Source organism: Leptinotarsa decemlineata, unplaced genomic scaffold, assembly GCF_025532065.1.
Source record: "Leptinotarsa decemlineata unplaced genomic scaffold, Ldec_3_MD MMD2_tig00026354_RagTag_RagTag, whole genome shotgun sequence".
Classification (NCBI taxonomy): Eukaryota; Metazoa; Arthropoda; class Insecta; order Coleoptera; family Chrysomelidae; genus Leptinotarsa; species Leptinotarsa decemlineata.
Window position 1 is genome coordinate 19,516,327 of NW_027412702.1, and position 13,584 is coordinate 19,529,910.

The 13,584-nt window shown below is 35.3% G+C and overlaps 1 protein-coding gene across 1 annotated transcript; it reads right to left on the minus strand.

Moving 5' to 3' along the window:
* Positions 1 to 9,296: 9,296 nt before the first annotated feature.
* On the minus strand, positions 9,297 to 12,834 carry LOC111507131 (uncharacterized). The gene is made up of 5 exons (XM_023162387.2): positions 12,500 to 12,834; positions 11,484 to 11,598; positions 11,108 to 11,254; positions 10,372 to 10,523; positions 9,297 to 9,569 (listed from the first exon to the last, which is right to left on the minus strand). The coding sequence occupies exons 1-5, from the start codon at positions 12,655 to 12,657 to the stop codon at positions 9,377 to 9,379; spliced, it is 765 nt and encodes a 254-aa protein (XP_023018155.2). The 5' UTR covers positions 12,658 to 12,834; the 3' UTR covers positions 9,297 to 9,376.
* Between the last annotated feature and the right edge of the window lie 750 nt (positions 12,835 to 13,584).

Here is a 13,584-nt window from a genome sequence, read left to right on the forward strand (position 1 = left end):
CGACCGGTTCCACCGCAACCGCTACGTCCCTGCATTTTTAATCTATGATATCCTCGAAAATATTCATTTAAATTACATACTGGGAAGAGCTATAATAAGTGCACAATGTATTTAAGGTACTAATTATATAAGTATTAATGCTGCACTGCTTAAAATCGCTTCGTAAATCCTCGAGGATAAAATATGGTTATTTTGGGTTATCCCTAAGAGATAGACATATACCATCGGGACTTTTTTGAACCTTTTTGTGGTCTTGAACAGGGGTCTCCAAACTTTGAAGCCTTCGGGCCATAATAATTTTTTCAGCTTGTTCCAAGGGCCAATTTCTGCTCTTAACTATATTTCTAGACTAGGATAGTCGCAAAGTGCGTGATCTAAGCAAACGTACGCTTTTTTGCATTTCAATTATTGTGTATTGTGACACTTAACGACATCTAGTGGCGAGTAGTGGTACTATGTACTATCTTTTTCAGCTACCCGCTTGGTGGCATTAGACGTAATTAAATATTTGGAATTAGCGCGTTGGTTCGAGAAAGTTCTGGTTCTAGCTAGTGTATTCCGATCACCTCGAGATGGCAGTAATAATTACATATAAAAAGGCTAGCGGCGCAACTGCGAGTTGGTCTGCGTAGGAAAGGCGAAGGAAGCGAAATTGTCTATTGTGAAATAAAGAAACACCCGTCAATAAAAGTATTTTGATTTGACTTATTGTTTTTATGTGTGATTTGTTAGTATGGAAAAGAAGCGAAAAATCGACAGTGAATGTAGAACGTTGCACGAAAAATGGAACTTTCAGTATTTTGTGATTGAATCCAGTAAAAAGGCGCTATGTTTAATTTGTAATGAAACCATAGCTGTTCTCAAAGACTATAACGTTAAACGACACTATGGATCGAAACATCTTCAAAGTTACTCCAAGTATACAAAAAGTTTGTGGAAGGAAAAATGTGAAGCTTTGAAACGCGGACTCAAATCGCAGCAATCTTTGTTTACCAAAGCGAATACTGAACAAGAGTCTGCAACTCGCGCCAGCTTTCGTGTGGCTCTTGAAATCGGAAAACGTGGCAAACCATTCACCGATGGAGAAATGATAAAAGAATGCTTGATTGCAGTAGCCGAAGAAATATGCCCCGAAAAGGTAAATTTATTCAAAAGTGTCAGTTTGTCAGCAAACACCGTGGCTCGGAGGGTGCAAGACACCGCAGAAAATATATCATCTCAACTGTCTGACAAAAATGGACATCATGAGTGGTTTTCTCTAGCATTGGATGAGTCAACGGATGTGTCAGATACTGCTCTGGTGTTGATTTTTATTCGCAGAGTAGATAAAAGCTATGAAGTGTATGAAGAACTTCTTGATATTGATAGTATTCACGGCACGACAACTGAGGTAGATATTTTTAAGGAAGTTGAAAATGCCATTAATAAAAAGAACCTTCGATGGAGAAATTTGAAATCTATAACAACTGATGGAGGCAAAAATATGTATGGTAAAAATAAAGGAGTGGTTGCACTTGTGTCAAAGGCTGTAGAAAATGATGGTGGTTCAAAACCATTAATCTAACATTGTATCATTCATCAACAGTCCTTGTGCGGAAAATGTTTGGATATGAAGTTTGGATATGAAGTTCTAAATCCAGTCATATCAGTTGTTAACTTCATCAGATCCACTGGGCTGAATCACCGACAATTCCGCGAGTTTATTCACTAGATTGGAGAAAATGATTTGCCATATCATACTGCCGTACGCTGGCTTAGTTGCGGAACACTCCTTAAGCGCTTTTTTGAACTTCGAGCAGAGATCTAATTTTTTTTAAATGAGAAGCAGCGCTCTTTTGCCGATTTAGAAAATAGTGAATGGATGTGGAAGTTAGCCTTCTATATCAAATGCTTCAGGCAGAAAATAATACTATTTTAATCGCAATTACGTTCACATGTTTCACACATTTTGAAACATGTGAAATATTCAGCCACACTACAGAGACTGAATTTCCCGTCAATTTTGCAATCGAAACTTTGAGTGCTTAGTTACAAATAAAAGTGGTAAAAAAATTGAAAGTTTCATTTCTCTTTTCTTCATCAATTAATTGATTAATTAATCATCATCTTCATCTTCATCATGAACGAGTCTCTGTGATCAGCTGTGATGGCGTCATGGCAACAGAATTCAGAGTGGGGACGGAGTGAGAGAGTAATAGATAGAGAAAAAGTGAAAAAGCAATAGAAGCGCGGAGAGGGAAATATAGGCATCACGCAGTTGCACGCGTTAAACTTTCTTTTTTTTTTACAATTTTGCTGCCCACCCCTTTCTTTACGTCACTCCTAAATTGTCAGATTACTGGAATCTAATATATAAAAATGGATGTTTGTTGGTTGGTTGGTTGGTTGGTTGGTAAGTGATAAACTTCTATATCGCTCAACCGATCGTGATGAAACTTAACATGTATAAGTAATTTTTCATAGAGAAGGTTTTTAGGCTATCATTTTTTTGTAACTCGCCACTAGATGGCGCTGTTGAACAATTTTTTGAAAGCACTGTTCTATAACGCTGCGCACGCCTAAGTTCATTCATTCTGATTCTGTCAAAACATTGGAACAGCAACGATACAGCAACATAGTACTAGTATGATATAAATTGATGGATGTAGCCGTTACTTCGTGGTAGGAGATCATGATGAAAAGAAAAATGAAAATTTCTATGTTTTTTACCACTTTTATTTGTAACTAACGTTACTGCAGTTCCGTCCTATATGGACATTTTCAAACTTAAACAAACTTAAAAATAAAGAGTTTATTGTTTAGAGTTTATTGTTTACGTTTGAAAATGTCTATATAGGAAGAAACTGCAGTAACGTTAGTTACAAATAAAAGTGGTAAAAAACATAGAAATTTTCATTTCTCTTTTCATACTGGAATATACACTTTTTAGCATGTAATTAACTCACCCTACCTTAATCTGACGCGCTCGAGAATTTCTGATGATCAATTTCTTTTTACTAATCTGATCCTTTATCCTTCACAGGCGGCCTTATATATGGGGCTCATATTTGGTGTGGAGGTACTTAACCGGGTACAATGTATCCCCCTGTATATTAATCTGCCGCGCTTCAGTAAATCCCAAAATCCCCGCTTGGGCTCCCCTATTATTATAGTGGTGTACGGTGGTCGTACCCTGAGTCAAAAAATGTTTTACAAGTGGTATATATAAGCTTTTCACAGAAAGTTGAGAAGATGTGAATGACGACGCTCGCCCTGGACGTCCCAGCACATCAACAACCGATGAAAATGAGAAAATGAAGAAAATTGTTATGAAGAATCGTCGAATCACTATTAGAGAAGTTACTGAGGATGTCGGATGTTGCTGAGAATTGGTGTATCGGTTGTCTCATGCCATGTAATTTTTTTGTAAATTTTGGACATGAAGCGTGTGGTAGCGAGATTTGTTTCAAAATTGATGAATTTTGACCAAAAAACCGTCGCATGAGCATTACTAAGGAATTGTTTTATGACATCAACGGCGATCCAGATTTACTTAAAAATGTCATAACTGGTGACGAATCATGGGTATGTGGTTATGACATCGAAACCCAAGTCCAATCGTTCCAATGGTAGAGCCCAGAAGATCCAAGACCAAAAAAAAGCACGCCAAGTTCGATCAAATATCAAGGTTTTGCTCACTGTTTTCTTCTATTACCGTAGCTTAGTGCATACAAAACAACTTATGGTTTTTGCACCACGATTTTCCGCTATTTTCTGAACATACATCGTAAAAATTTCGTATTACAGCAATAAGAGTGCTAGCAGTGAAATGAGGAAATTGTCATTAAAGAAATAAAGACAAGAAGCAAAATGATTTTCAATGACAAAATTTCAGTAAATTTTATAATTTTCATATGAGTCTACTCTAGGAGTTTTAGCCAGAAACATTTCTTAACAGAATTTAGCAAATTGTCACTACGCAGCAAATTTTCTGCACAGCACATTCTATTGAATATAATGCGTTTTATCAGTGTAATACCAATAATAATATTATCGTCAGTTAAAGGCGTGACTCCCCTTGAAATTCAGCCCAACAATGGGAGTAGTACATATTTTATTATTTGATTATTTCAAAGGCGAAGTCCTTATCTCAACAAGCGTAAATTTAATTATCGCAAAATCAGACTATTGATTAGTCGCACCCAACTTTATTACTTGAGATAACATTTCACAGAGTAACATTTCACAATAAGTAAAAATTGGATGGGAAAACACTAGGATCAAAAATAAATGAAAATTACGTTCATTAGATCTCACAATAGTTGAGTAAAAAAGAAAAGAATGTAGCATAAAAAGTGATAAAAATTACAATATTCTAAACTATAGCTTGGAAAAAATCATCGATCGTTTTGGAAATAGAATCAAGCAGTATTAATTTGTTTTACATAATTTTTGATTGAGTTCAGGTTGGGTATTTTTTTAATGATGAGCGGAATTAAAAATATATGAAAACGTGACAGATACAATCATGAATCACTTTCTACAAGAAAAACCATATTTTAAAACACAATAATTAGGTAGGTACAATAATTAAGTGCGGAATAGTAATTTATCAAAATATCCAAAGTGAGAAAGTTTTGCAAATACTTAAAACAAAATCGATATGGTCGCTCCAACTGTTATCACTGGAATGCTTACATTCGTATATTTTGAGAGAAAATACGACAGTATTCCTTTCGATTTGTTTGGAATGAATTAATTTCTACAGTGATTTTGCATATTGGCAACTACCATGTTAGCTCATCCAATAGTCTATCAGAATGTGTAGTCATTTCAAAAATATCCAATCACTCACAATACAATTGTTGATTTTTCTGATTCCTCCTTGATTCTCTGGCTCTGTGAATTTGAACAGTTTATGATTCACGCTTTATACTGTACTGTCGATCCACCCCGGTCCGCACGGGTGCAATGCTGAGACTAAATATATAAACGCGTGCGATCGCTGCTAATCATAAAGTGCTATAGGGCGAAGCGCGGCCTTCGAAGCGCGAAGCGCTATTTAAAGGCACGCATCGCTGGCCTCACGACCGGTTCCACCGCAACCGCTACGTCCCTGCATTTTTAATCTATGATATCCTCGAAAATATTCATTTAAATTACATACTGGGAAGAGCTATAATAAGTGCACAATGTATTTAAGGTACTAATTATATAAGTATTAATGCTGCACTGCTTAAAATCGCTTCGTAAATCCTCGAGGATAAAATATGGTTATTTTGGGTTATCCCTAAGAGATAGACATATACCATCGGGACTTTTTTGAACCTTTTTGTGGTCTTGAACAGGGGTCTCCAAACTTTGAAGCCTTCGGGCCATAATAATTTTTTCAGCTTGTTCCAAGGGCCAATTTCTGCTCTTAACTATATTTCTAGACTAGGATAGTCGCAAAGTGCGTGATCTAAGCAAACGTACGCTTTTTTGCATTTCAATTATTGTGTATTGTGACACTTAACGACATCTAGTGGCGAGTAGTGGTACTATGTACTATCTTTTTCAGCTACCCGCTTGGTGGCATTAGACGTAATTAAATATTTGGAATTAGCGCGTTGGTTCGAGAAAGTTCTGGTTCTAGCTAGTGTATTCCGATCACCTCGAGATGGCAGTAATAATTACATATAAAAAGGCTAGCGGCGCAACTGCGAGTTGGTCTGCGTAGGAAAGGCGAAGGAAGCGAAATTGTCTATTGTGAAATAAAGAAACACCCGTCAATAAAAGTATTTTGATTTGACTTATTGTTTTTATGTGTGATTTGTTAGTATGGAAAAGAAGCGAAAAATCGACAGTGAATGTAGAACGTTGCACGAAAAATGGAACTTTCAGTATTTTGTGATTGAATCCAGTAAAAAGGCGCTATGTTTAATTTGTAATGAAACCATAGCTGTTCTCAAAGACTATAACGTTAAACGACACTATGGATCGAAACATCTTCAAAGTTACTCCAAGTATACAAAAAGTTTGTGGAAGGAAAAATGTGAAGCTTTGAAACGCGGACTCAAATCGCAGCAATCTTTGTTTACCAAAGCGAATACTGAACAAGAGTCTGCAACTCGCGCCAGCTTTCGTGTGGCTCTTGAAATCGGAAAACGTGGCAAACCATTCACCGATGGAGAAATGATAAAAGAATGCTTGATTGCAGTAGCCGAAGAAATATGCCCCGAAAAGGTAAATTTATTCAAAAGTGTCAGTTTGTCAGCAAACACCGTGGCTCGGAGGGTGCAAGACACCGCAGAAAATATATCATCTCAACTGTCTGACAAAAATGGACATCATGAGTGGTTTTCTCTAGCATTGGATGAGTCAACGGATGTGTCAGATACTGCTCTGGTGTTGATTTTTATTCGCAGAGTAGATAAAAGCTATGAAGTGTATGAAGAACTTCTTGATATTGATAGTATTCACGGCACGACAACTGAGGTAGATATTTTTAAGGAAGTTGAAAATGCCATTAATAAAAAGAACCTTCGATGGAGAAATTTGAAATCTATAACAACTGATGGAGGCAAAAATATGTATGGTAAAAATAAAGGAGTGGTTGCACTTGTGTCAAAGGCTGTAGAAAATGATGGTGGTTCAAAACCATTAATCTAACATTGTATCATTCATCAACAGTCCTTGTGCGGAAAATGTTTGGATATGAAGTTTGGATATGAAGTTCTAAATCCAGTCATATCAGTTGTTAACTTCATCAGATCCACTGGGCTGAATCACCGACAATTCCGCGAGTTTATTCACTAGATTGGAGAAAATGATTTGCCATATCATACTGCCGTACGCTGGCTTAGTTGCGGAACACTCCTTAAGCGCTTTTTTGAACTTCGAGCAGAGATCTAATTTTTTTTAAATGAGAAGCAGCGCTCTTTTGCCGATTTAGAAAATAGTGAATGGATGTGGAAGTTAGCCTTCTATATCAAATGCTTCAGGCAGAAAATAATACTATTTTAATCGCAATTACGTTCACATGTTTCACACATTTTGAAACATGTGAAATATTCAGCCACACTACAGAGACTGAATTTCCCGTCAATTTTGCAATCGAAACTTTGAGTGCTTTGAAGATAAATTTTGATACTCGTTTTCCAGATTTTGATGTCATTGCGAATGAAATTAAGCTTTTTCAAAATCCTTTTGATTCTGACATTGAAACCCTGGCTAAGAACAAATATCAAAATTCATCTTTGTTGGAATTTTATAAGAGTCTTCCACTGGAACAATTTGATAATTTGCATAAATTTGCTCGTGGGTTGTTTTCTGTTTTTGGTACTACTTACTTGTGTGAGAAAACGTTTTCCAAGATGAAGTACACAAAGAATGTTTACAGATCTCAATTAACCGATGAGCATCTTAAATCTCTTTTGATATAAGGTACAAGTAAAATTAATCCACAACTACAAAGTATTGTCTGTGGAAAATCACAATTACATAAATCGCATTAGTGTTTTTGTTTTACTGTGATTCATTTCAATTATTTGTTAGTTATTAATATGCTTAAACTTAGATACTTAAGTTAAGTTTTCTCATCATTTCTGTCGTTAAGTTTTACCTTGCAAGTAAATAAAACCGAGTAATTAGCATTTTGTGTTTTCTTCTTCAACTTATCACAGCAATAGTAACAACAATTAGGTAATCATTGGCTGTCCCGGGCCAGATTGATGACAGTAAATCATTGGCTGTCGCGGGCCGGATTGATGACACTGGCGGGTTGGATTTGGCCCGCGAGCCGTAGTTTGGAGACCCCTGGTCTAGAATATGATCTATCTTGTAGAAATCATCCAGCGTTTGCAATGTAAGCGCCAAAAGTGTTTATTTGCGATATTACATCAGAAACCTCTGAAATTATCAGTGTTTCTCTACTATATTATGGATGTTACATACATATTAATCTTCTTCTTGAATCACTATATATTAAAAAAACCGTATCAAAATCCGTTGCGTAGTTTTAAAGATCTAAACATACATAGGGACATGTGATGCACTGTTTGGAACCTTTGATGTAAAGAATATTACTGGAGTTTTTTCCCCAACACCAAATCGTTATTTTTAACACCTCGACACGTGTTTCGATCACCAAGTGTTCATCTTCAAAGAGGAATATTAAAACTGATTTCATTTTCTGATTTATTCTTCCTCTTTGAAGATGATCACTTGGTGATCGAAACACGTGTTGAGGTGTTAAAAATAACGATTTGGTGTTGGGAAAAATCTCCAGTAATATTCATAGGGACAGGCAGCGGGAAGCGATTTTGTTTTATACTATGTAGTGGAGACAACAATATACCAACATGATCAAAATATGTTCAGTGTTCAGTTGGTAGACTGTTTTCTGACTGTCAACAACACTCCAGACTACCTGGTTTCGAATTAAATTCAACAGTACTCCGTAACGTAACCACGATTACGTAATGTTGGTAACATTTTTTGTTGGAAATCGACTGTAATTTGTGAAATTAGGAAAATTTATTTCATGAAAAAAATACTCTAAGTTGAATTCATATTTTCAATTTGGATATTGATTTGAAATATGATTAATACTGATATACGTTTTTCAGATGAAATACAGCGAAAGTTCTGAAATGACTTTTAGGTTTTGAAAACGAAAAAATATTGTTTTTCGAAACTTCAACGATCAAAGAAAAGCTAAGTATAGAAATTTCATTTTTTTCTATTGCATTTTTCAATTTATAGGCAAAATTTATTAATACGATAGCTTACTGAATAATTGGATTCACTCCATCTCAACAAGAAAGTTTTCGCTGATCATAATATTCCGTTTTTTAAATTTCAAAGTTGAGGATACCCCATACTGAAGACTACACATATAATAAAAAAATCTATAAAAAATGATGAATAAAACTTCTTATGTTTTTATACCATTTAGTAAAGTGGTATTTCTAATTTTGATGATGATCTACCACACAGTAACGGCTACATATATCAATTCATTGAAATTTTCATAAATATATTTTTATAGTACAATGAAAGTTCTAACTGTAGAGTCTGAATATATTTGCTATATTTCTACAGATAAAAAATATAAAGCAAAAAATAGAATTTCGAATTTCTCTGTTTTTCTCGGTACCAAAAAATGTAGAGTTAACGAGTTCTCAGAATCATTTAATGGTTATAGAATATAAACAACTCTACTACAATTCAAACTATAATTTTCACGAGATCCCCATTCATCGCGTGGAATTTAAATAGCCCTGTATGCTATTGATATATAAATAATACCTATTAGAACATAAATAAAGATAGGAAACAATATAAATAGTAGTTTATTAAATAATGACATCGTATTGAAATAAAATAAACAATAGTTTTTATAGTTTGATTAAGGTCAACACTGATTTGAATGCCTGGCGCATTCTATTGCTTTGTTGACAAAGTCTACTATAGAATCCAAGGAATCCTTCAACAACCAATCGACAATATTCAGAATGACGGGTTTCAGAAACAGAGTCACTACTGAGGTCATTGCATTTGTGATCCAATCAATCAAACCGTGGCCAGTAAATCGAATAGAAATACTCCTGAAAAATAAAATAATTCATATTTGAACCAGTATGAGGGTGTAACTATTTTGCTGTCTGCAGGTCAGCAAATTGTTCTAGGTAGACATTGCTCTTGTAATCTATAAGTAGGACAGACATTCTTGCAGGTCAGGTCTGCTAGATATGAATCTCGAAAAGCTTAATCATTTTCGACAAAAAAGTTCCAACCCCCACCCTGCTAAAATTTCTGCCGACATGCAAGGTTTATTTTCAACTTTATGAGATATGTGAAACTTTTTCATACTCAAAGGGTAAGGGTTGAATATTTTTTCGTTAAAAATGATTAACCTGGTCGAGATTTATACCTGGGAGACCCGACCTGCAAGAGTTTCTGCAAAATGTATTTTCAAATTTTCAAGAATTGTGAAATTTTTGGGTGGGGGTTGGAAAATTTTTCTGTCGAAAATGATTAACCTGGTCAAGATTCATGTTTGGCAGACCCGACCTGCAAGAATTTCTGTTCATCTACAAGATCACGAGAGCAATGTCTACTGAAAACAATTTGCTGACCTGCAGACCTGCAAAATAGTTACACCCTCAGTATGATGGGTTGCCTATATCTCAGATTTTATAGACATACGATTATCCAGTTTGTTTTTAATATTTGGAATAACGCAATCGAGAAACATGGAGAGTTAAGAGCTGTTGCTCTTGAGAAAATGCATTAAGTTTTCCTCAGAAAAATTCAAAAATCAATCACCGCGATGTTAACTTGACTATAGATCCGCTTTTCATTTTCGTATGACTACATTTCATTTTCAAATACACTTTGTAAACTTACCCCGAATTCCTGATGTCGAAATCGTCCAGATGGGCCTTGAATCCTTTGAAATCGAAACTAAGAATAATATTGATTTTCACATCATTCAGTCGTCCTTCTACTCCACCCGATATAGATAGCGGAAAAACATGTGTATTGTAATCATAAGTAAACTGAAACAGAAATTCAGATTTCATTTGAAACTAACCAAAAACGTTTGAGAAGGTCCTTCTTGGAGTTGATCCTTACAGCTACTAGGCCAAAGATATTTTGTTAAAGACACACTTGCAACAGTAAACAAAACAACATTCATTCCTATCCTACACAGAGAACAATGTGTGTTGAGAAAAAATCCAAATGGTAGTGAATAACTTTGTAACTGATGTAGGAAAATATATATCGATATTTTGAAAAAGAACATTGAAATAACATTATTTTACTCGAGTAATAAATTCATGTTTTCTCAATAACTCCATCTCATTTCATCTAGAAGAATATATAAGTTTGTATGTATGTAAAATGTGATGATCTATATATATTAGTTAGTTAGTATTAGTTTTTGTGTATCAGTTGTCTTTGAATTCGTAAAAATTGGTTGAATTAACCAACCAAGTTGGCATCTTCAGCTTTATTCGTCTCCTGAAGACGCCAACTTGGTTGGTAAAACCTGCGCCAGAGGTTCCAGTTTTATCTTTTTTATTCAGTCTGTGTTGCTTCGTAAGTAGAAAGATCTAATGGACAAAATTTTCAAACTCACCTTCAGGGCGTCAAATTTAACTGGTACTTGTAACTCTAATGACCTCCTAGAAGATCGATATATGACTTTTATATCGGTGTTTCTTGATAATGTTGATAAATTTTGTAACCAACCATCAGATAATGCCATATTCCCCCATGGTATCAACTAAAAGAAACATTTATAGTATTTTAATACTTGATTGTGATTATATGAAATTGTGATTATATGAAACGCTGATATTTGATAAACAGCCATATAAAAACTTAGTAATATACTTTACTGTGAGATTATCGCCAAGCAGGTTTACAAAACCGCAATAATGGTTTATTCCTGCTTGTGGAAGTGAAAATCTCATAGTAAACTATATTAGTGAGTCCTCTTCGACAATACTTACTTTCAAAGATTCACTTGGTAGCTCCACAGGATCCAGACCATTTCGCATAATAAGTTTCTGTATATGTGAAATTATTTTATCGCCAAACTCATCAATGACAGCTATTATCTCACCCCTACAAAAATAAAATAGAATAGAATGGAATATTATGAATATTAGAAGTCTGGATTGATGTGAGTAATAAATATATATCTTTCCTCACGAAGACAACATTTATGAGATAGACAAGAAACTTAAACTCAGAATATCAGTGATGAACAAGGATCCCAAAAACTGCTCGTTTTCTGCACCTCTCACTAGAAGGCAAGAAGCTGAAACCAGATTCTAAAAACAAAGCATTCGTTGTCCAACACGACCAGAAAGGACCGTTTTAACCTGTCATAGGTCTCACCACTGGTGCTAGACTGGATAAACAATGCAGGACAAGCTAGACTGTAAGTAAGCATGGGTATCTTCCCCTACCAAAACGTCGTCTGTTTATCGACAGAAAAGTTAAACCATGAATATTATTGATAAACGAGTTTTCCATAAGTTAATTCATTCCTACCTGTGGTAGCAAATGCAGTAGGAGTCTTCTGCTAGCGGTAAACACGATTCATAGGTCTAGTGGTTTACCACCTATAGGTGAGAGAGGTGCTCTTTGAAACATGATTATTATATAGCCAGTTTGACTTGTGAATCTAGTTTCTTAACACCAACCAATAGAAAATACCAATCCTAGAAAATTTCTAGGAATACCAACTATACAGAGAAGATGCGACTGCGGAATCTGAATAAAGAGATCAGTTTAGATAAAGAACTAGAAAAATGTAAGGAAAGCTACAAATATTGACCATGTTTCTTTAGTTTGTCATTGACCAATGTCCCAACCTCTAAAAACATTTTCAGAAAACAAACTGTAAGGCCATGCCAAACTGACACACACACCATAATAAAAGTTCATATACTCTTGTGCAAATATAAATGTAGAAATTTCCACTTTGATATCATTAGTACGAAAGTATATTTTCTCTTACCCATCATCTGTGAGTTCTTGAAGATGTGTTTCATTCCAAGCACGAAGAATTTGAAAATCGCCATTACGTAGCTTCCTTGTGTATTCTTCTTTGATTGTTTCTTGATAAGTGGAAGAAACAGTTGCAGAAATTAAGAGTACACTGAGAATTACATTCATTCTGGATGTTGTTATTGACTAGTATTGCTAATGGTTGTGTTTTTATTCTCCTCTAAATTGATCAATCGTTATCATTTTTGAACAGCACTGTGACAATCGTGAGCACTCACTCGATCTTTGGATTGATTGATCATCCTTTGTTTTTCAGCTGTTGTGCAACGAACACCTTTGTTTAATAAAACCTGTGGAAGAATGATGCACAAATTAAGTTCAGATACGGACTACTGTGAAACACGCAACTCCTGATGATAATGCGATAAAAGTAATGAAGATACTATTGAGAAATTCTTTTTGAAATATTTATTCCAAAATCTGCACGTTGAAACCATTTCTGGAAGAAATCAATTCACTTGAAAGTAAACAAACCTTTGAATCGGCTGTTTGTGGACTTTGACCAGAAAGATAGTATATAAAGAGACCATCCTTTACAGCATTCGTGAGTGGATGCAGTAAAGGCGTTGAGTCAGCTCATAAGTACGTGAACCATCGAATTCATGATAGGTCTTAGTGGAATTTTGGTAGATCACATAGACTCGGAGAAAGATAATATTTTTGAAGGAGATTTATCGTATTATCTCGGTGGTCGGTTCCGAGTGAGTTTCTTGTATGTTCTTGGATCAAGTACAGTGATTTTATACTTGTATGCCCTGGTGTTCACGATATTGGCATTTGTTCTCTTATCAGGCAATACTAATTCATACTTATACATAGCTTTTCAACTCTCCAAGTCCTGATCCAATAACTGAACCTAAAAAAAGGTTTGCAGCCAGGAAACAACTCAGTCGTCTCCTCAAGAGCGGGGTACCTTATTAAACCGCCTTGCACCAAATTCTTGAGCGGCGTCTGTCTCAGTCTCTGTCTCAGGTGGAGGAACAAACACCCCATGAGTAGGTTAGCAAACGTTTGCGCTCAAGTGATGATTCATCA

Coding starts and splice junctions, on each gene's coding strand:
- LOC111507131 (XM_023162387.2), bottom strand. CDS start 12,657: ATGAATGTAATTCTCAGTGTACTCTTAATTTCTGCAACTGTTTCTTCC. Junction 10,524..11,107: donor TTAAATTTGACGCCCTGAAG/GTGAGTTTGAAA, acceptor TTTCTGTTTCAG/TTTACTTATGATTACAATAC. Junction 9,570..10,371: donor TTCGACATCAGGAATTCGGG/GTAAGTTTACAA, acceptor TTTATTTTTCAG/GAGTATTTCTATTCGATTTA.